The sequence below is a fragment of the Loxodonta africana genome, chromosome X (assembly GCF_030014295.1).
Source record: "Loxodonta africana isolate mLoxAfr1 chromosome X, mLoxAfr1.hap2, whole genome shotgun sequence".
Classification (NCBI taxonomy): domain Eukaryota; kingdom Metazoa; phylum Chordata; class Mammalia; order Proboscidea; family Elephantidae; genus Loxodonta; species Loxodonta africana.
The window spans coordinates 121,252,021-121,274,811 of NC_087369.1; the positions used below are offsets into that span (position 1 = coordinate 121,252,021).

The 22,791-nt window shown below is 40.0% G+C and overlaps 1 protein-coding gene across 2 annotated transcripts in view; it reads right to left on the reverse strand.

Annotated features, from left to right (window-relative positions):
- TRMT2B (tRNA methyltransferase 2 homolog B) overlaps positions 1-22,791 on the reverse strand; it is a 49,480-nt gene that overhangs the window by 18,167 nt on the left and 8,522 nt on the right. The window contains exons 3-6 of one of the 2 annotated variants that reach the window (XM_010601391.3): positions 22,439-22,493; positions 8,929-9,063; positions 7,725-7,824; positions 6,305-6,375 (exon numbers count right to left, since the gene is read on the reverse strand). In XM_010601391.3, coding sequence (XP_010599693.1) covers positions 6,305-6,375; positions 7,725-7,824; positions 8,929-9,063; positions 22,439-22,493 — 361 coding nt within the window. The remainder of the gene's footprint in view (positions 1-6,304; positions 6,376-7,724; positions 7,825-8,928; positions 9,064-22,438; positions 22,494-22,791) is intronic. The other variant, XM_023541162.2, reaches the window with a different exon arrangement.

Consider the following 22,791-nt stretch of genomic DNA (forward strand, 5'->3'; position numbering starts at 1 on the left):
GACTCACAGAGACCCTGTATGACAGAGTAGAACTGCCCCATAGAGTTTCCAAGGAGCGCCTGGTGGATCCGAACTGCAAATCTTTTGGTTAGCAGCCATAGCTCTTAACCACTATGCTACCAGGGTTTCCTAACACATAATAGGTACTCAATAAACACTGTTAAAAGAAGGTATAAATGAATGAACAAAAAATATATTTGTATATAGAATCTCAGTTTATTCAACATATAGTACAAACCAAAAAGAAAACTATTCCTGTCAAGTTGATTCTGACTCATAGCAACTCTATAGTACAGAGTAGAACTGCCCCATAGGGTTTCCAAGGCTGTCATCTTTACAGAAGCAGACTGTCACATCTTTCTACTGCGGAGCAGCTGGTGAGTTCAAAGTACCAATCTTGTGGTTATCAGCCGAGCACTTAACCACTGTGCCACCAGGGCTCCTTATATACAGTATCTCAGCCCATAAACCCATTACAGAATGCAGTAATCTTCCATTTCCATTAATTTCTTCTGGCAGCAATTCCTAATATACTACTAGGCTGCTATGATTCTATTCTTACTTGTAACTTCCAAATATAAGCCTATTATTTCCATATTCATATAATCAACTCCATTATCATGTAATCAGATTCACCTGGGAATACAAGTCAAATGCAATCCTGATTTAGTCGATGGCATGTTAAAAATCCTCAAAAGCAAACTTCTCAAACAAAAGCCAACTGCTATCACAACAAAGACATCCTGTCTGATTTATTAGGGTTTTGTTTTCATAATGCATGTGTTCTGGGTTCACTGTATTTTCAAACAAGCCCAAAATTATGCAGGGAAGGGGGGGTTATACCAAAAACCAGTGCTGCCTGAGGACATAAAACCAATTTAGGCTACATTTGATCACTTTTGCTATAATTTCATAATTTTCAAATCTTGAAGTTGGCGATTCAAAGAAAGACTGCAGAAACTTTTGTTTTTTAGCTGGTTGGAAAGGAATGCTTTTGGAAAGCAAGATTCAAATATCATAGACGTACGGAAAGAATGTGAATTGAAAAATTGAGTCTGACCTGGAAAATAATGAATCGGTACATGCAAAATACAGGTTCTCTACTATATGATCTCGGGCCTTGGTTTCTTCATTTATAAAGTGGAGACTAAAATGCCTATTCTTATATGGGAATGCCTAAGTATTAAGACCGAAGGGGCCTTGTGGTAAGGGCAGAATATTCCTCCTAAAACTCCTACTGAAATGAAATAAAGAAACATAAAAGGTATAAGCTTACTTAGGAGTCCCTGGGTGGTATAAACGGTTAACACACTCAGCAGCTAATCAAAGGTTGCCAGTTCAAGTTCACCCAGAAGAAAGGTCTGGCAACCTACTTCCAAAAAATCTGCCATTGAAAAGCCTATGAAGTACAGTATTACTCTGACGACACATGGGGTCACCATTAGTCAGAGTCAACTCGATGGCAAATGGTTTTTTGTTTGTTTTGTTGTTGAGAATATATACACAGCAAAACACACCAATTCAACCATTTCTATATGTACAATTCAGGACAGCCAATGGTTTATGCTTACTTATGATCATTGCTCCAGCAATTCTTCCTTTTCTCTCTCACACACCATCATTTTCTTCCCTCACTACTAGATGATTCCCATCAACATACAAGAATGCTCTTATTCTCCCATCTTTAAAAAAAGATAAGAACCATCTCTTGACCTCACTCTCTTCACCAACTACTGCCCCATTTCTCTGCTCCCCTTTGTAGCAAAACTCTTCAAAAGAATTGTATATACTCAGTGCCTCCCATTCCTCTAGTCCCATTCACCCACTCTAATCAGGTCCACTGAAACTGTTCACATTAGGATCACCAACGGCCTCCTTGTTCCAAAGGCCAATGGTCAATTCCAGTCCTTGCCTTACTCTGCCCCAGTTGTGTCCTCCCTGCTGTTCCTCAAACAAGCCATGCTTACTATTGTCTTAGGGCTTTTGCAGTGTCTGTTCCATCAGTCAGGAAAGTTCTTCCCCCAGATATCCGACTCATAGTGACTCTATAAGACAGAGTAGAACTGCCCTGTAGAGTTTCCAAGGAGTGCCTGGCGGATTCAAACTGCCGACCCTTTGGTTAGCAGCCGCAGCTCTTAACCATTACACCAACAGAGTTTCCAAATATCCAGACTACTTTATTGTCCCTTGTAATAGTTGTCTTTATTCACTGTTTCTAAATTTTCTCCTCCTATTCTCTCTTAAATCCATTCCATTCAGGGTTTCATCTCTACTACTCCACTAAAATTGCTCTTGTCAAGGTCATGAATGACTTCCACATCATTCAATGCAATGGTCAATTCTCAGTCCTCACCTTACTTGACCTATCAGCAGCTTCTGGCACAGCTGATGAATCCTTCCTCCCCACTTCACTGTCTTCACTCAGCCTCACTGCCTGCTCCTTCTCAGTCTCCTTTGCTGGCTCCTCTTCTTCTCTCAGGCCCCTTAAAATGGGAGAGCCACAGGGCTCAGTCCATGTTCCTCTTCTCTTTTCTATCTGCTCTCACTCCCTTCGTGATCAATCTCTTCCAGTCCAATGGCTGTAGAAGCCATTTCTATCTTGACAACTCTCAAATTTCTATCTCTTGAACCCCAGGCTAACATATCCAATTGTCTACTTGACACATCTACTTGGATGCCTAATAGGCATCTCAAATGCAACATGGCTAGAACTGAGCTAGAAATCATCCCCCTAAAGTCTGCAGTACTTCAGTCTTCCCATCTCAGTTGACAGTAATTCTTCCACTTGCTCCACTCAAGCACTTGAATCCATTTTTTACTCCATCAAGAATGTCTGTTGTTCAGTCTTCAAGTTGTATCCACCTCCACAGCCCGTCTCAGTCTGTATCATCTCTCACCTGGATAATCGCAATAGCTTTCTAACTATTCTCCCTGCTTCTACCTTGCCCCCCAATAATCTATCCTTGACACAACAGCCAGAGTGATCCTGTTAAAACCTGAATCTTATCATGACATTCCCGGATCAAAACCACTAGTGGCTCCCCATTTCACTCAAAATAAAAGTTGAAGTCCCCACAATGACCCCCAAGACAATACATGATCTGGCCCCCGCTATCTTACCTCATCTCCTACTACTTTTCCTCTCGTTCATTTGGGCCTACTTGCAGTTCCTCCAAAAATCTGCCATACTCTCATCTTAGGGCCTCTGCAAAGACTATTCTCTTTGCCTGGAGTATAACACCCTCACCTCCATTAAGTCTTTATTCCAGGGTTTCTCAACCTTGGTAATATTGACATCTTGGGCCAAATAATTCTTTGTTGTGGGGGACTGTCCTGTGCACTATGGGATGTTTAACAGCATTCCTGGCTTCTATCCACTAGATGCCAGTAGCACCCACCACTAGTGGTGACAACCCAAAATGTCTCCAGATATTGCCAAGTGTACCCTGTGGGGCAAAACTGTCTCCCACTGAGAACCACTACTCTATTCAAACAGCTTCTTCTTGATATGGCCTATCTTGACTACCTATGAGTCAGAATTGACTTGACAGCACCTAACAACATCAACAATTTCTAGGTTGTCATTCAAATCATTAGCTATGATTGGGTGTGCTCTCACATGAACACATTCTGAAAGAAAACGGCCAAGGACAGAGTCCTAGGGGACACCAACATTTATAGTGGGAAAACAGAAGAGAAAAAGATCCAACGAGAAAAACTAAGAAGTGGCCAGAGAAATAGGAGGACAACCATGAATGAACGGTATCACAGAAACCAAACGGAGATGGTGTTTCAAGGAGGGAATAAGAATAATAAATGCTGCCAACAGCAGACATAGGTTGAGTGAGTTAGGGACAGAAAGTTTCCAATGGATTTGACAAAACAAAGGTCACTGATGACTTTGGCAAGATCAATTTCTATGGAGTGTTGGTGGTAGAAGAATAATCAAATTTTTTTAAAGATGGGAGATAATATGTTTATGAACTGAAAGAAAAGAAGCAATAGAGGTAGGAGAGAAGGGGGTAAGGAAACAGGAGAAAGAGGGTATGTAATGAAGGAACAAGGATCCTGGGGAGGTGGAAAGGAATGAGTCCAAAAAGGGGGCAAAAAAAGCCTTGTACAGGGAAAAACCAACCACCTCTTTCCCCACTAAGACAGCAGGAAAGAAGAGGTAAGATTTCAGCTAAACTCATAGATGGTAGGAGAAGCAGCTAAGGGAGCTTTCATCTGATGGTCTTAGTTTTTCAGTGAAAAACGAGGCATGGTCCTTGAGCATTGTGCTCTTTTAAGAACTATCTATATGGGATCAAACTGACAATAGCAACTGGAGAGATTAGATAGGAATCTTAGGGGACAGTGAGTTTATGTTAATGGGTGAGGAACATTTTGGAAAAGGAGGGTGTCATGGATTGAATTATGTCTCCCCAGAAATGTCTGCATCAACTTGGTTAGGCCATGAACCCAGCATTGTGTGGTTATCCTCCATTTTGCGATTGTAATTTCATGTTGAGAGGATTAGGGTGGGATTGTAACACCACCCTTACTCAGGTCACCTCCCTGATCCAAGGTAAAGGGCGTTTCCCTGGGGTGTGGCCTGCACCACCAGAGATAAAAGGAAAGGGAAGCAAGCAGAGAGTTGAGGACCTCATACCACCAAGAAAGCAGCACCGGACACGGGGTTCCTGCACCTGAGAAGCTCCTTAACCAGGGGAAGATTGAAGGCAAGGACCTTCCTCCAGAGCCGACAGAGAGGGAATGGCATCCCCTGGAGCCGAGGCCCTGAATTTGGACTTGTAACCTACTAGACTGTGAGAAAACAAATTTCTCTTTCTTAATACCATCCACTTGTGGTAATTCTGTTATGGCAGCACTAGATGACTAACACGAGGGTGAGAATGGTTGCATCACTTCAAGAATGTAATCAATCGCACAGAATTGTAGAAATTGTTGAATTGCTGTATGTTCTGCTGTGTATATTTCAACAACGACAACATCAATCAAATAACATAAATAAAGAGAAAACAAGGCATGGTCATCTGCCAAGAGCAAAGGCAGATATGAAGGGGTAGGAAACTTGAGGAGCGAGGTAAGAGATTACAGTAGTCACTAAAGAGAATGAGAGAAGAAGCTGATGGACCATGTAGGAAGGTTCCTGGAGAAAGGTCCTAGAAAGGGAGCTATGTCCTAACAAGGAAACTGGAGATCAGGATGTGTCCTATCAGAAGACACCTTCCAAATGTCAGAAACCTGCAATAGTAGGAGGGTGGATGCTGGTGAGAATTAACAGGGAACAAGGCTGTTCAGTTGGAGTCCTGCTCAATCCTCAGTCTAATAAGGTAGTAAAGCTTCCGCTTTGTTTTTATTTTGAGGGCAGGGACCATGTCTGTTTTAGTCACCATTGCATTCCCAACACTTAGCACAGTGCTTGACACATAATAAGCACTCAATAAATAGCAGCTGCATGAAACAGGATATAAAAACGTCTCAAAGGCCAACCCCATTGTGTAGATGCCTTACTACCACTCCTACACCTCTCATGATGTTTCTCAATTCTGTTCTGTCTAAAACACTCCAACCAAAAAACCAAACTAGTCGCCGTGGAGTTGATTCCCATTCAGGCGACCCCATGTGTTCCAAAGTAGAACTGTGCTCCACAGAGTTTTCAAGGTTGTGTGACCTTTTAGAAGCAGGTCACCAGGTCTGTCTTCTGAAGCACCTCTGTGTGGGTTCAAACTGCCAACCTTTCGGTTAGTAGTTGAGAGCTTAACCGACTGTGCCAACCGGGACTCCTTGGTGAAAACATTAGGTTTCCAAATATTTCAGACATCTGACACTGCTATATTGTCCTCATCAGTACCTGTCTTTCCTAATACTTTCACACTATTAAATGCCTAGTGGAAACCCTGGTGGCGTAGTGGTTACGAGTTCAGCTGCTAAACAAAATGTTAGCAGTTTGAATCTACCAGGCACTCCTTGGAAACCCTATGGAGCAGTTCTACTCTGTCCTATAGGGTCACTATGAGTCGGAATCAACTTGACAGCAGTGGGTTTGGTTTTTTGGTTTTATTAAATGCCTTGGATGCCTGACATTTACAATAAAAGGTACAGTTCTCACTCCTCTCCTCCACCCTCCCTGAAATGAAACACTGGCAATGTTCTCTCCAAGTTAAGAGGTATGCTTTCAGTACAGAGCCCTCCTCCCTCCTAGCACTAGAAGCGGCTCTATTATTAAAATGTCAGGGATGCTGCTGTTGCAGGCTACAATGCCCTGGGTCATCATCAACCAGCCCTTGTTCCTTTTCACCTGTGCCACTTGATTGTGTTTCTCAGGGATATTTTTCAGATGGTGAGACCGTACACACACGATGTTCCTGTCTATAGAAAGAGAAAGAAATTCGATTTATATGGTTTTCTTCTTAAAAGATTACCTCAGAGAAAATGTCTGGCAACTCAAACTCCCTCCTTCAATGAGGCATATGCAGACATCAAGAAACAAAGTACCTGATTCAAGCTCACAGCCATTTTTCAGAGAAAACCTGTTTCCTGGTCTAGTCATCAAGAATAGACTTCTCAATGGGGCTAGTTCTCAATGTTTTCTTTTATGCCATGAATGCGTAATATAACAACGTCTGCTTTCTGTTCTGATTTTAAGAGGAAAATAAAATGTAATGGGCTTTGTTTTTCTATTACTGACTAATACAACACTGACGTCATATACTCATTTAATTCAGCGCACAGGGGAAAAAAAAAAACCCAAGCACCTGCCCTAATGAACTGTAGTCTAAGGCATATGGATATTAAGCAGCGTGACTAATTATAAAATGATGGTGTTTCAAGTGAGTTTATTGAAAATGGGCAAATAGAAAGCTCAGGAATGGAATCTGGGAATGGATACTGGAATGAAGTCTTAGAAATATGCATAGTGATTTCCCTCATCAGCACTCACCTCCCCCACTAATTCTTTTAAGGCAGATTTATCACAGGAAGCTCTAGCGTTCAGGGATAGGGGATGTGAAATGAAAAGGTCACGCTGGAATAAGGAGGAGGCTGCTCCAAATATGGAAAGTAGCATAAAATGATGACGACAATGATGATGACAGGACAGCATCAGCAGCAATGCTAACATTTACTATCTGCTCACTAGAGATCACGCATATGGACTTTAGAGGAAGAAAGGGTAGGGGGCTTTCATTGCTGTCACCATTACAATCACTAGCCACCAAAAAGGATCCACAGTTAACCCACCAAAAAAGATCTACAATTGTGATCATGTTTTGCATGAGACATCCAATTCAACCTTCTCCTTTAGGAACACCATTTTTGCTACTCCTCTCCACTCCTGCTCAGGAGCCCTGGTGGCACCGTGGTTAACGTGCTCAGCTGCTAACTGAAAGGTCGGTGGTTCGAACCCACTAGCGCCTCTGCAGGAGAAAGATGTGGCGGTCTGCTTCCGTGAAGATTTACAGCCTTGGAAACTCTATGTCCACTTCCATCGAGTTGATTCCAACCCATAGCAACCCTATAGGACAGAGTAGAACCATCCCATAAACCCTGTGGAAACCCTATGGGGCAGTTTTACTCTGTCCTACAGGGTTGCTATGAGCTGGAATCGACTTGACGGCAGTGGGTTACGGGTTACCATTCCTGCTGACACTGTCCTCTGAGCCCTTCCCTTTCCTCAGTCCTTGGTTTGTTATTTCTACTAGTCACAGCCTTCAATTGACCTCTCCAAGTTCCCACGTAGTATCCCACGGTCTTTGGATTGCCATCTGGGCCTCGGTTCACAGAGAAGGTGGACTTATTTCGGTAACCATTGATGACAGGCTGGAGAAGACAGAAGGAAAGGAGAGGGAGAACAGGTCAAATGAAGCCAAAATGGACAACAATAAAGAAAAGTAAGACTTACCTGCATAGGAGCCCTGGTGGCGCAGTGGTTAAGAGCTCAGGCTGGTAACCAAAAAGGTCAGCAGTTCCAATCCACCAGCCACTCCTACAGGGTCACTATAAGTCCGAATCAACTCAGCAATGAGTCTCTACATAGGGACAAATGATGCTTGCTTGGAAGGTATGGCATATGTGAAAGTCCATGGCTGAAAAGATCAAGGCCCTACAGAGATGATGCTTTTTCTGTAAAAGGCCAGATAGTAAATATTTTAGGCTTTGCAGGCCATATGGTCCCTATTGCAACCACTTAATTCTGTCCTTGTAGTATGAAAGCAGCCATAACCAGTTGCCGTTAAGTTGGTTCCAACTCATGGTGAACCCAAGTGTCGCACAGTAGAACTGCCCTCCATAAGGTTTTCAACGGCGGTGACCTTTCAGAAGCAGATCACCAGGACTTTCTTCTCAGGAACCTCTGGGTGGGTTGGAACTGCCAACCTTTCAGTTACTACTCAAGCACTTAACCCTCTGCACTACCCAGGGACTCCTGAAAGCAGCCACAGACAATATATAAACAAGTCAGCTTGGCAGTATTCCAATAAAACTTCATTTACCAAATACGGCAGTGGGACATATTTGGCCTAAGGGCCATAGCTTGCCAACCCCTGCCATAAATGAAACTCTGATTCTCTGGGGCTTCATTACAAAGGTTTTCAAAGTCTGGAATCTTTCTAAGGAGGCAGTAATATAGTGGCTGAGAAAGTAGTCTTTGCATCAGATAGACCTGAGTGTGAATCTCAGCTCTAGAACTTTCTAGATGTATGGCCTTGGGCAAGGTACTTAATCTCTTTAAACTAGAAAGTCCTCAACTGTAAAATGACAGCACCTACTCCTCCCAGTTATTATTAACAGTAAATGACACAATGATGCATGCTAATCACTTAACATAGGGCTGGTCCTCAGCAAATGCCTCATAAATAAACACTGCTGGTATCATTAGCCATTAAGGAGACTTAGTAGGTAAAGAATAGGGAGGTGGGGGCTTACAGAAGGTATAATAGGATGGAGCAGACAAGAGAGTCCCTCAGATTTGGGTATGGCTATTGTCACACTGGCTCCATTGAGCATTTGGAGGTAAGACTCTAGTCTTTGTAAAATTTTCTTCTGAGCTTCAAATTTCACCTGCAAAAAAATATAAGAGGAGAAAATCTGGAAACAGATAATGGCAATGGTTCAACAAGATAAACTTAACTAATGTCTCTGAATTGTACAAGTGAAGAATGTTGAAAAGGCAAACAATTTGTTACATATATATTTACCACAATAAAAAAATCAGACAGCCAAAAAAAAAACTTGAAGTGCCCTAAAGTAGACCAAATAAACATACACCAAAATTAAATGTGTCTGTGTCTGTGTGTGTGTGTGTGTGTGTGTGTGTGTGTGTGTGTAAGTAACGAAACAAAAGACTTTTGCAGCTGTACTTCAAAGAACGGAAAACAAATAGGAAAAGAGTAAGATGTCCCACAGATTCTTGGGTCGTGGTCTCAGCAGATAAGGAACCCAGAATGACGGAGCAGGAACATACCTAGAAAGGTATCAGGAAAAAGTTTAGAGTGAGCTTTGGTGCAAGCTCATCATTTAATCTGACCTTTCAGATTGAACAGTTAAGCTATGTATCAGTGCTGCCCAGTAGAACCTTCTGTGATAAAGGAAATGTTCTATGTCTGTGCTATCTAATATGGGGACCACTAGCCACATTTTTTTATTTAGCTGCATGTGGCTACTAAGGACTTGAAATTTGGCTACTGTGACTAAGGAGCTGAATTCTTAATTTTATTTAATTTTAATTCATTTATACAGTCTGCTCTAACGTGACTTGAGTGTTACAAAAAATCACCATACTGTGCAAAATCACACACACAAAAAAAAAATCACAGGAATTATGGGAAGAATAGGATTGCACATTGTTATGGCTTGAATTGCATCCTCCAAAAATATGTACTGTAAATCCTAAGCCCTACACATGTGAGTAAGGAGCCCTAGTGGTACAACAGTTAAGCACTGGACAGTTAACCAAAAGGGTGGCAGTTCAAACCCACCCAGCAGCTTCACGAAAGAAAAGCCCTGACATTCTGCTCCCATAAATATTATTGTTGTTACGTGCTATGAAGTCAGTTTCTGACTGATGAAGACCCCATATATAACAAAATGAAATGTTGCCCAGTCCTGCGCCATCCTCGTATTCGTTGCTGTGCCTGAGCCCATTGTTATACCACTGTGTCAATCCATCTTGTGCAGGGTCTTCCTCCTTTTCACTGACCCTCTACTTTACCAAGCATAATGTCCTTCTCCAAAGACTGGTCCCTCCTGATAACATGTTTGAAGTAAGCAAAACAAAGTCTCGCCATCCTTGCTTCTAAGGAACATTCTGGCTGTACTTCTTCCAAAACAGATAGGTTTGTTGGATCTTCTGGCAGTCCGTGGTATATTCAATATTCTCTCCCAACACCATAACTGAAATGCATAAATTCTTCCGTCTTCCTTGTTCACTGTTCAGCTTTCACATGCATACGAGGTGATTGAAAATAACATGAATGGGATCAGGTGCACCTTAGTCCTTAAAGCAGCATCTTTGCTTTTTAACACTTTAGAGGGGTCTTTTGCAACAGATTTGCCCAATGCAATATGCCATTTCAATTTTTTTTTTAATTTCAATTGTGCTTTAAGTGAAAGTTTACAAACCAAGTCAGTCTCTCATTCAAAAATTTATATACACCTTGCTACATACTCCTAGTTGCTCTCCCCCTAATGAGACAGAACACTGCTTCCCTCCACTCTCTATTTTCGTGTCCATTCAACCAGCTTCTGACCCCTCTGCCCTCTCATCTCTTCTCCAGATAGGACCTGCCCATGTAATCTCATGTGTTTACTTAATTCAAGAAGCTCACTCTTCACCAGTATCATTTTCTATTCCATAGTCCAGTCCAATCCCTGTCTGAAGAGTTCGCTTTGGGAATGGTTCCAATCTTGGGCTAACAGAAGATCTGGGGACCAGGACCTCCAGAGTCCTTCCAGTCTCAGTCAGACCATTAAGTCTAGTCTTTTTACAAGAATTTGGGGTCTGCATCCCACAGCTCTCCTGCTCCCTAAGGGGTTCTCTGTTGTGTTTCCTGTCAGGGCAGGCATCCGTTGTAGCTGAGCACCATCTAGTTCTTCTGGTCTCAGGCTGATGTAGTCTCTGGTTTATGTGGCCCTTTCTGTCCCTTGGGCTCATAATTACCTTGTGTCTTTGGTGTTCTTCATTCTCCTGTTCCGGGTGCGTACAGACCAGTTGATGCATCTTAGATGTCCGCTTGCTAGCGTTTAAGACCCCAGACGCCACTCTCCAAGTGAGATGAGAATATTTTCTTAACATATTTTATTATGCCAACTAACTTAGATGTCACTTGAAACCATGGTCCCCAAACCCCCGCCCCCGCTACGATGACCTTTGAAGCATTCAGTTTATTCAGGAAACTGCTTTTGGTTTACTCCAGTTGTACTGACCTCTCCTATATTGGGTGTTGTCTTTCTCTTCACCTAAAATAGTTTTTATCTACTACCTAATTACTGAAAACTCCTCTCCCTCCCTCCCATCCTCCTCTCATAGCCATCAAAGAATATTTTCTTCTGTGTTAAAGCTATTTTTTGAGTTCTTATAATAGTCTCATACAGTATTTGTCTTTTTACTACTAATTTCACTCAGCATAATGCCTTCCAGATTCCTCCACGTTATGAAACGTTTCACGGATTCATCATTGTTCTTTATCGATGCATAGTATTCCATTGTGTGAATATACCATAATTTATTCATCCATTCATCTGTTGATGGGCACCTTGGTTGCTTCCATCTTTTTGCTATTGTAAACAATGCTGCAATGAACATGGGTGTGTATGTATATGTTTGTGTAAAGGCTCTTTTTCTCTAGGATATATTCCAAGGAGTGGGACTGCTGGATCATATGGTAGTTCTATTTCTAGCTTTTTATGGAAGCGTCATAATGATCTCCAAAGTGGTTGTACCATTTGACATCCCCACCAGCAGTGCAGAAGTGTTCCAATCTCTCCACAGCCTCTCCAACATTTATTATTTTGTGTTTTTTGGATTAATGCCAGCCTTGTTGGAGTGAGATGAAATCTCATTGTAGTTTTGATCTGTTATTTCTCTAATGGCTAATGATGGTAAACACTTCCTCATATATCTGTTAGCTACTTGAATGTCTTCTTTAGTGATGTGTCTATTCATGTCTTTTGCCCATTTTTTAATAGGGTTATTTGTCTTTTTGCAGTTGAGTTTTTGCAGTATTATGTAGATTTTAGAGATCAGGCGCTGATGAGAAATGTCATAGCTAAAAACTTTTTCCCAGTCTGTAGGTAGTCTTTTTACTCTTTTGGTGAAGTCTTTGGATGAGCATAGGTGTTTGATTTTTAGGAGCTCCCAGATATCTAGTTTCTCTTCTGCATTGTTAGTAATGTTTTTTGTATACTGTTTATGCCATTTATTAGGGCTCCTAACGTTGTCCCTATTTTCTCTTCCATGATCTTTATCATTTTAGATTTTATATATAGGTCTTTGATCTGTTTTGAGCTGGTTTTGTGCACGATGTGAAGTATGAGTGTTTCATTTTTTTACAGATGGATATCCAGTTATGCCAGCACCATTTGTTAAAGAGACTGTCTTTTCCCCATTTAATTGACTTAGGACTTTATCAAATATCAACAGCTCATATGTGGATGGATTTATGTCTGGATTCTCAATTCTGTTCCACTGATCTATGTATCTGTTGTTGTACCAGTACCAGGCTGTTTTGACTACTGTGGCGGTATAATAAATCCTAAAATCAGGTAAAGTGAGTCCTCTACTTTGCTCTTTTCCAGTAATATTTCACTTACCTGGGGCCTCTTTCCCCTCCATATGAAGTTGGTGATTTGTTTCTCCATCTCATTAAAAAATGTCATTGGAATCTGGATCAGAATGCACTGTATCTACAGATGGCTTCTGGTAGGACAGACATTTTTACAGTGTTAAGTCTTCCTATCCATGGGCAAGGTATGTTTTTCCACTTTTGTAGGTCTCTTTTGTTTTCTTGCAGTAGTGTCTTCTAGTTTTCTTTGTACAGGTCTTTTACGTCTTGGGTAAGATTTATTCCTAAGTATTTTATGTTCTTGGAGGCTACTGTAAATGGTATTGATTTGGTAATTTCCTCTTCGATGTTCTTTTTGTTGGTATAGAGGAATCAACTGATTTTTTGTATGTTTATCTTGTATCCTGATATTCTGCTGAACTCTTAGTTTCAGTAGTTTTCTGGAGGATTCCTTAGGGTTTTCTGTGTATAAGATCATGTCATCTGCAAATAGAGATACTTTTATTTCTTCCTTATGATTCTGGATGCCCTTTATTTCTTTATCTAGCCTAATTGCTCTGGCTAAGACCTCCAGCACAATGTTGAATAAGAGTGGTGATAAAGGGCATCCTTGTCTGGTTCCCAATCTCAGGGGGAATGCTTTCAGACTCTCTTCATTTAGGATGATGTTGGCTGTTGGCTTTGTATAAATGCCCTTTATTATGTTGAGGAATTTTCCTTCTATTCTTATTTTGCTGAGAGTTTTTACCATGAATGGGTGTTGAACTTTGTCAAATGCCTTTTCTGCATCAATTGATAAAATCATGTGATTCTTGGCTTCTGTTTTATTTATGGGGTGGATTACATTAATGGTTTTTCTAACGTTGAACCATCCCTGCATACCTGGTATGAATCCCACTTGGTCATGGTGAATTATTTTTTTGATATGTTGTTGAATTCTATTGGCTAGAATTTTGTTAAGGATTTTTGTGTCTAAGTTCATGAAGGATACAGGTCTAGAATTTTCTCTTTTTATGCTGTCTTTACCTGGTTTTGGTATCAGGGATATGGTGGCTTCATAGAATGAGTTTGGGAGTATTCCGTCCTTTTCTATGCTCTGAAATATCTTTAGTAGTGGTGATGTCAACTCTTCTCTGAAAGTTTGGTAGAACTCTGCAGTGAAGCCGTCTGGGCCAGGGCTTTCTTTTGTTGGGAGTTTTTAAATTACCCTTTCAATCTCTTCTTTTGTTATCGGTTTATTGAGTTGTTCTACCTCTGTTTTTATCAGTTTAGGTACGTAGTCTGTTTCTATAAATTCATCCATTTCATCTAGGTTTACAAATTTGTTAGAGTAAAATTTTTCATAGTAATCTGATGATTCTTTCAATTTCAGTTGGGTCTGTTCTGATATCACCCATCTCATTTCTCATTTGGGTTATTTGCTTCCTCTCCTGTCTTTCTTTTGTTAGTTTGGCCAATGGTTTATCGATTTTGTCAATTTTTTCAAAGAATTAGCTTTTGGTCTTGTTAACTCTTTCAATTATTTTTCTGTTCTCTATTTCATTTAATTCTGCTTTAATTTTTATCATCTGCTTTCTTCTGATGCCTGAGGGTTTCTTTTGTTGCTCTCTTTCTATTTGTTCAAGTTGTAGGGATAATTCTTTGATTTTGGCCCTTTCTTCTTTTTGGATATGTGCATTTATTGATATAAATTAACCTCTGAGTGCTGCTTTGCTGTGTCCTAAATTTTCTGATACAAAGTGTTTTCATTCTCACTGGATTCTATGAATTTCTTTATTCCATCCATGATGTCTTCTATAACCCAGTCATTTTTGAGCAGGGTATTGTTCAGTTTCCAAGTGTTTGATTTCTCTTCCCTCCTTTTTTTGTTATTGATTTTTCTACGTTTATGGCCTTATGGTCAGAGAAGATGCTTTGTAGTATTTCGATGTTTTGGATTCTGCTAAGGCTTGCTTTATGACCTAATATATGGTCTATTCTAGAGAATGTTCCATGTGCATTGGAAAAGAAAGTATACTTGGCTGCTGTTGGGTGAAGTGTTCTGTATATGTCTATGAGGTCAAGTTGGTTGATTGTGGCATTTAGATCTTCTGTGTCTTCATTCAGCTTCTTTCTGGATGTTCTATCCTTCACCAAAAGTGGTGTGTTGAAGCCTACTATAATTGTGGAGCTGTCTATCTCACTTTTCAATGCTGTTAGAGTTTATGTATCTTGCAGCCCTGTCATTGGGTGCATAAATACTTAATATGGTTATATCCTCCTGGTATATCGTCCCTTTAAATCATTATATAGTGTCCTTTCTTATCCTCTGTGGTGGATTTAACTTTAAAGTCTATTTTGTCAGAAATTCATATTGTCACTCCTGCTCTTTTCTAATTGTTGTTTGCTTGACATATTTTTTTCCATCCTTTGAGTTTTAGTTTGTTTGTGTCTCTAAGTCTAATGTGTGTCTCTTGTAGGCAGCATATGGATGGATCGTGTTTTTTTATCCATTCTGTCACTCTCTCTCTTTATTGGTGTATTTAGTCCATTTACATTCAGCGTAATTATGGATAGGTATGAGTTTAGTGCTGTCATTTTGATGTCTTTTTTGTGTGTTGTTGGCAGTTTCTTTTTCACACTTAATTTTTTGTGTTGCGTAATTTATCTTTATATATTGTCTTTTCCTTTTATTCATTGTAGTTTATTTTGTTTCTGCTTAGTCTCTATTTTTTTCTTGTATTTTATTTTGATGAGTAAGACTCTTAGTCCCCTTTGCGGTTACCTTAACATTTACCCCTATTTTTCTAAGTTTTAAACTTAACTTTTATTTCTTTATATCGCCTTATCTTCCTCTCCATATGAAAGATCTATGACTACATTTCTTAGTCCCTCTTTATTGTTTTAATGTTGTCTTCTTTTACTTAATGACATCCCTGTTTCCCTATTTTTATCGTTTTTTAATCTTTATATATTTTTGTGATTTCCCTATCTGGGTTGACATCTGATTGCTCTGTTCAGGGTCCTAGTCTTGGGTTGATATCTGATATTACTGATTTTCTAACCAGAGAACTCCCTTTAGTATTTCTTGTAGTTTTGGTTTGGTTTTTACGAATTCCCAAACTTTTGCTTATCTGGAAATGTCCTAATTTCACCTTCATATTTGAGAGACAGTTTTGTTAAAAAAAAAAAAATTTTTTTTTTTTTTTTTTTGCTGGGTATATGATTTTTGGCTGTCAATTTTTTTCCTTCAATGCCTTCTTGCTTGCATGGTTTCTGCCGAGTAGTCCGAGCTTATTCTTATTGACTCTCCTTTGTAGGTGACTTTTCGTTTATCCCCGGCTACTCTTAAAAGTCTCTCTTCATCTTTGGTTTTGGCAAGTTTGATTATAATATGTCTTGGTGACTTTCATTTAACATCTACGTTATGTAGAGTTTGATGAGCATCTCGGATAGGTATCTTCTCAGCTTTCATAATATCAGTGAAGTTTTCTGCCAACAAATCTTCAACAATTCTCTCTGTATTTTCTGTTATCCCTCCCTGTTCTGGTACTCCAATCACTCGTAGGTTATTTCCCTTGATAGAGTCCCACATAATTCTTAAGGTTTCCTCATTTTTTTAAATTATTTTTACCTGAGTTTTCTTCAAATATATTGGTGTCAAGTGCTTTATCTTTAAGTTCCCCAATTCTGCCTTCCACTTGCTCAATTCTGCTCCTCTGACTTTCTATTGAGTTGTCTAATTCTGTAATTTTATTGTTAATCTTCTGAATTTCTTACTGCTATCTGTCTATGGATTTTTTCAGCTTATTAAATTTTTCAATATGTTCCTGAATAACCTTTTTAATTTCTTCAACTGCTTTATCTGTGTATTCCTTGGCTTGTTCTACATATTGCCTGATTTCCTTCCTGATGTCTTGAAGGGTTCCATATATTAATCTTTTAGATTCTGCATCTGGTAATTCCAGGAATGCACTTTCATCTGGAGGATCCCTTGGTTCTTGTTTTGAGAGCTTGTTGAAGCAATCACGGTCTGCTTCTTTATGTGATTTGATATTTACTGTTGTCTCCAAGCCATCTATAAGTTATTGTATTAATTTTTTGTTTGCTTACTGTATCCTAGCTTCTTGCTTTGTTTTGTTTTGATATGCCCAAATGGTTTGCTTGAGTGAGCTAGCTTGATTATTTTCACCTTTGAAGCTCTGATATCCTGTCACCAGATGGCTAGATTTGTTATCGGGTATATTAGTCTAGGAGCCCATTCACTTTTCTTGTATGGGTTCAGCTCAGGTGGCCACGTAGCTGGTCATCAAGTGTGTGGTATAGGTTCTGTCCTACAGTCTTAGAGGGGCAGGGGTGACTGGTGTAGGTACCAGTATCTGGTTGCAGTAGGGGGTCATGTTCTGATCAAGGCAGGGGACTGATAACTGTCCCTAGAGTGTCATGAGGAAAGTGCATCCCTGTTCTCTAGAGCACACAGGTGGGTGCGTTCCGCAGACGGACCTCGGGCACCCAGTGGTTTTTGCTGTAAGGACTGGGAGGTACCAGTTATCCCTGGACCAGTGTCGTGGGTGGCTGCGTGACCTGAGTGGAGCCACCAGTCCTTAGGCCCCAGGTGAGGGTAGGTGAGGACCCTGTCAAACATCAAACATCCACCCTTCCACCACACCGCTGAAACACTCACATTCTGCCAACAAGGGCCTATTCTCCTGAAATAGGCCCACACAGGTCCATGCACAAAGTTCACGGACCATTTATGCCTGGAGAAGAGTCGCTTCTGACCTGAGCTCCCCAGGTTAGTATAGCTGGCAGATTACCTTTTCCCCAATGTGAATTTATTCCTTCTCCAAGGCCGGGAGAATGGCTCAGAGCACCCAACAGGACCTATCTCAGGCCCATGGAAATCGACAGCCACTGAAGGCAGCTTGCCGGCTGGGGGCTGCGGGCGTGGTAAAATATATGCAAGTACTTAGTTTTTGCCGAAAGCGCCTTTCTTCTTCGGTTCTGGAGGTGTGAGTAGGCTGTGTGGCTGGATTATTCTCCCTGAGGAAACTTCGGCTGAACACTACCACCAGCCCGCTGCAGTTGTTCCCAGGGATGGCGCCTGAGGGTTCCCGGCAATTCAGGTCCTGCAACTCCTCTCCACATCTAAACCGTCTCTCCCTCTCCCTGCCACTCAGTCCATTTTCTCACTTTGCCTTTGACATTCAGGGCTTCTAACTTGTCATAAATGTAATTGTTTCACTTGTTTTTTCAGGTCTTTGTTGTAAAAGCATTCATCGGAAGTGTCTGACTACTCCGCCATCTTGGCCCTGCCTCCACCATTTGATTTCTCGACTGTTACTTCCATGGGTATTGACTGTGGATCCAAGTAAAATGAAACCCTTGACAAGTTCAATATTTCCATAAGGATTACAACCTAGGAAACCCTATGGGGCAGTCCTACTCTGTCACACTGGGTCACTATCAGTTGAAAATTGACTAGAAGGTACATAACATAACAACAACGATACATGTGGATATAATCCCAACCACGATTAAGGTTTTCTTTGTTATGTTAACAAGGGTACATCAGTGTAGGGTGTGTCTTAAACCAATCGCTTTTGAGATATAAAAGGAGCAGCTTAGGTACAGAAGCAAGCAAGGACAAAGTGGCGGAGATTGATGCCAGACGAAGATCACCAAGGAACTGAGGAAAGAAACTGAAAAGAGACACGGACCTTTCCCCCAAAGCAGATAGAGAGAGAAAGTCTTTCCCTAGGGCCAGTGCCTTAAATTTGGACTTTTAGGCTCCTAACCATGAGAAAATAAATTTCTGTTGCTTAAACTCACCCATTTGTGGTATTTCTGTTATAGCAGCACTAGATAACTAAGACAGACATACAACATTCAAAAACATCAATTACTTTCCCTATGAAATCAGGAACAAGACAAGGGTTCCCACGCTCACCACTTCTAATCAATATTGTATTAGAAATCCTAGCCAGAGGAATATGACAAGAAAAGGAAATAAAAGGTATCCAGACTGGAAAAGAAGAAGTAAAATTATTTCTATTCACAGATGATATGATCCCATATATAGAAAATTCCAATGAGTCCACAAGAGAACTTCTAGAGCTAACAGAGGAATTTAGCAAAGTTGCAGGGCACAAGGTCAACAAACAAAAATAGGTTGGGTTTCTATACACAGCAGTGAGAAATCTGAAAAGGAAATTAGGGAAACAAGCCATTTACAATAGCATCTAAGAGAATAAAACGTCTAGGAATAAATCTAACAAGGGATGTGAAGGACTTATACAATGAAGACTACAAAAAAAACTGCTGAAAGAGATTAAAGAAGCCTTAATTGGAAAGATGTTCCATATTCATGGACTGGAAGACTTAATATTGTTAAGATGTCAATACTACCCAAAGCAATCTATAGATTCAACACAATCCCAATAAAAATTCCAACAGCCTTCTTAACAGAAATAGAAAACCAATTCTCAACTTTATATGGAATGGCAAGAGGCCCCAAAGAGCTAAAGCAATGTGGAAAGAGAAAAACAAAGTAGGAGGACTCAGACTTCCTGATTTTAAAACATAGTATACAGCTACGTAATCAAAACAGCCTGGTACTGGTATAACAACAGACACATAGACCAATGGAATAGAATTAAGAGTCCAGAAATAAACCCACATGTCTATGGTCAACTGATTTTTGACAAGAGTGCTAAGTCCATTCGATGGGGAAAGAAGAGTCTCTTAAGTAAATAGTGCTTGAAAAGTTGGATTTCCACATGCAGAAAAATGAAACAGGATCTATGCCTCATACCATACACAAAAACAAATTCAGAATGGATTAAGGACCTAAATGTGAAAACTAAAACCATAAAATTCTTAGAAGAAAAAGCAGGGGCAACATTGTTAGGCCTAACTTTTAACAACAGATTATCAAATATAATAAAAGCACAAATAGCAAAAGAAAAATAAATAAATAAATGAGACCTCATAAAAATTAAAAACTTTTGTTCATCAAAAGACTTCACCAAAAAAGTGAAAAGACAAGCTACCAACTGGGAAAATATCTTGGGCAACATATACCCAATAAGAATTAATAACCAAAATATATATAAAACTTTGACAACTTAACAACAAAAAGACAAATAACGCAATTATAAAATGGGCAAAGGACCTGAATAGACATTTCACCAAAGAGGACATTCAAATGGCCACTAAACACGTGAAAAGATGCTCAGCATCATTAGCCATCAGAGAGTTCTAAATCAAAACCACAATGAGATAACACTTCACTCCCAGTAGACTAGCTAAGATTAAAAAAAAAAAAAAGGCAGAAAATACCAATGCTGGTGAGGATGTGAGGAAATTGGAACCCTTATCCATTGGTGATGGGAATGCAAAATGGTACAGCCTTTATGAAAAACAGTACATCAGTTCCTCAAAAAAACTAAAAATAGAACTACCATCCAAACCAAAAAAACCAAACTCATTGTCGTCAAGTCAAATCTGATTCATAGTGACCCTACAGGACAGAGTAGAGCTTCCCACAGGGTTTCCAAGGAGCTTCCGGTGGATTCAAACTGCTGAACTACCATATGACCCAGCAATTCCACTCCTGGGTATATACCCAAAAGACTTGAAAGCAGAGACACAAACAGAGACTTGTACACCAATGTTCATTGCAGCGCTGTTCACAACAGTCAAAAGGTGGAAAAAACCTAAAAAGCCCGTCAACAGATAAATGGATAAACAAAACGTGGCACATACATACAATGGACTACTACTCGGCCAGAAGGAGAAACGAAGTCTTGATTCACTTATAGTATGGATGGAGCTTAAAGACATCATACAGAATGAAATAAGTCAATCACAAAAGGACAAATATTGTATGACCTCACTTACATAAAAAGACAAGAAAAGGCAAATGCACAGACAACAAAGTTTATTAGTGGTTACCGGGGCGGAAGGAAGGCGGAATGGGGTGGGGGGCTAACGGTGATGGAAATATCTCATTGATTAAGGTTATACAGCTGATTATTGTAATTGCAGTCAGTAAGCTGTACACCTGTAAAAAGTTGTACTGGCAAAAGTTATGTGATAGATATGTTTACAACAATGACCAAAAAAATAGAGTAGCTGCTGAGGCTGCTTATGTACAACCAAAAACCTACTGGGATTTGGTTTCTTGGTTTGGAGGTTTAGGGTACGATTTCATGGGACATGCCAGTTAACTGGCCTAATAATGTGTTTAGTGCTTCTGTTCTCTTAGTTCAATGCGTAGTGCCTGGGGTCTTAAAAGCTTGCAAACAGCCATCCAAAGGGCAACAATTGGACTCTATTTCCTTGGAACAGAGGAAAAAGGAGAGTCAGAAATAGGAGAAAGACATGGAATATGTGGCTAACTGCCTCCTTGGACAACTTTCCTCTCTGCCATGAGACTAGAAAAACTGGATGGTGCCCAGTTACCATTACTGAACATTTTGATCAAAGATTCTATAAAAGAATCCTGATCAAAAGGGGGGTAATGTAGAACAGAATTTCATATTCTCATGGACTCCAGACTTCCTAGAGCCATGAAGGTTGTATGAACTCCTGAAACTGCTGCTCTGAGATAATCTTTAAACCTTAAACCAAAAATACCCCTGAAGTCTTCTCAAAACCAAACAATAATTTAGCTTAACTAGTAAAAAATGTCTGCCTTGAGCATTATGTTCTTTTAAGTACTATCTACATGGGATCTAATTGACAACAGCACCTTGAAAGATTAGATAGGAACCTTAGGGGACAGTGAGCTTATGTTAATGGTGGAGGAATAATTCACAAAAAGAGGATAAGTATGGTTACACAACTTGAAGAATGTAATCAATGTCACTAAGCGGTACATGCAGAAACTGTTGAATTGGTATGTTTTGCTGTGTATAGTCTCAACAACAAAATGAATAAAACTATATACATGAAAAAATCTGTAACACACACAAAAAAGAGAGGAACCTAATAAAAACTGTGGTGCAGTTTGGCACATGTTAAATGGATAAGAAATATATAAATACTACAATAAACATGGCACTTCACCCTGACAAAGACATGAAGTTGGCATGTGGAAGTGGGCATCAGAAGGGTGGCAGTTTGTGAGTTATCTTGTAGTGGTAAAAGAAGGGTTATCTGAATCAGAGAAAGTTCTAACACCAGATGCGGATGGGTGTGACTCATAACACCCTTGGTGAACTGAGGGAGCTGGTGTTCTCACAAATGAAATCACTAAGCAAACGCAAAATTCGCATGATGCTCAAATTGTTCCCTAATATATCACTCTGTTGGAACAAATTTCCATTTTCAACACAAGCATTATAGCATAACTGACTGTATTTAAAGTTAAATAGCCACATGTGGCTAGTGGCTGCCGTGTTGGAAAGTACAGCTATAATGAAACAGCAAGGGCACTGCTACTCACACACATTGAGTGAGAATTACAAAAAAGCAAGGAAGAAAGGAAACAGGCATTTGGGTATATGGGTCTACAGTATGGAAGACACAATCAGTCTAAACTTAAAATTTGGGAGTCATTAGCATGTTGAGTTTTAGGACCTGCTGAGGCATCTGGGTAGGGCTTCTTATTAGTCCAGCACCATCCCCCCTCTAGAGTGGGGTGGTGAAGACTTAAGCTGAGCACCTACCTTGAGCTGTTCTTCATAGCTCAGCCTCCAGAGTGGCGTCACGGCATCAGCCAGCCTGGAATAAAATAATTCATGCATTTCATTCATTATATGCATACGTACTATGCACCTGCTATATGCAAGTACTTCCTGTCACCATTTTCTCTGGCATTTTATTTATCATTCAGAAGACCTAATTCGCATGCCCCTAGGGAGATAAGTATCTGGGAGAAGAGCCCATTTTGGTGCTGTCTACTTAACAAAGCAGAACAGATGGGTAAACTTAATATAAGAAAAATCCAGATTTATCAGGAGGTAATTAAAAAAAAATTTAGTTATTTTTTAATTAGTTATATTTCAAAAGGCTCCACTGT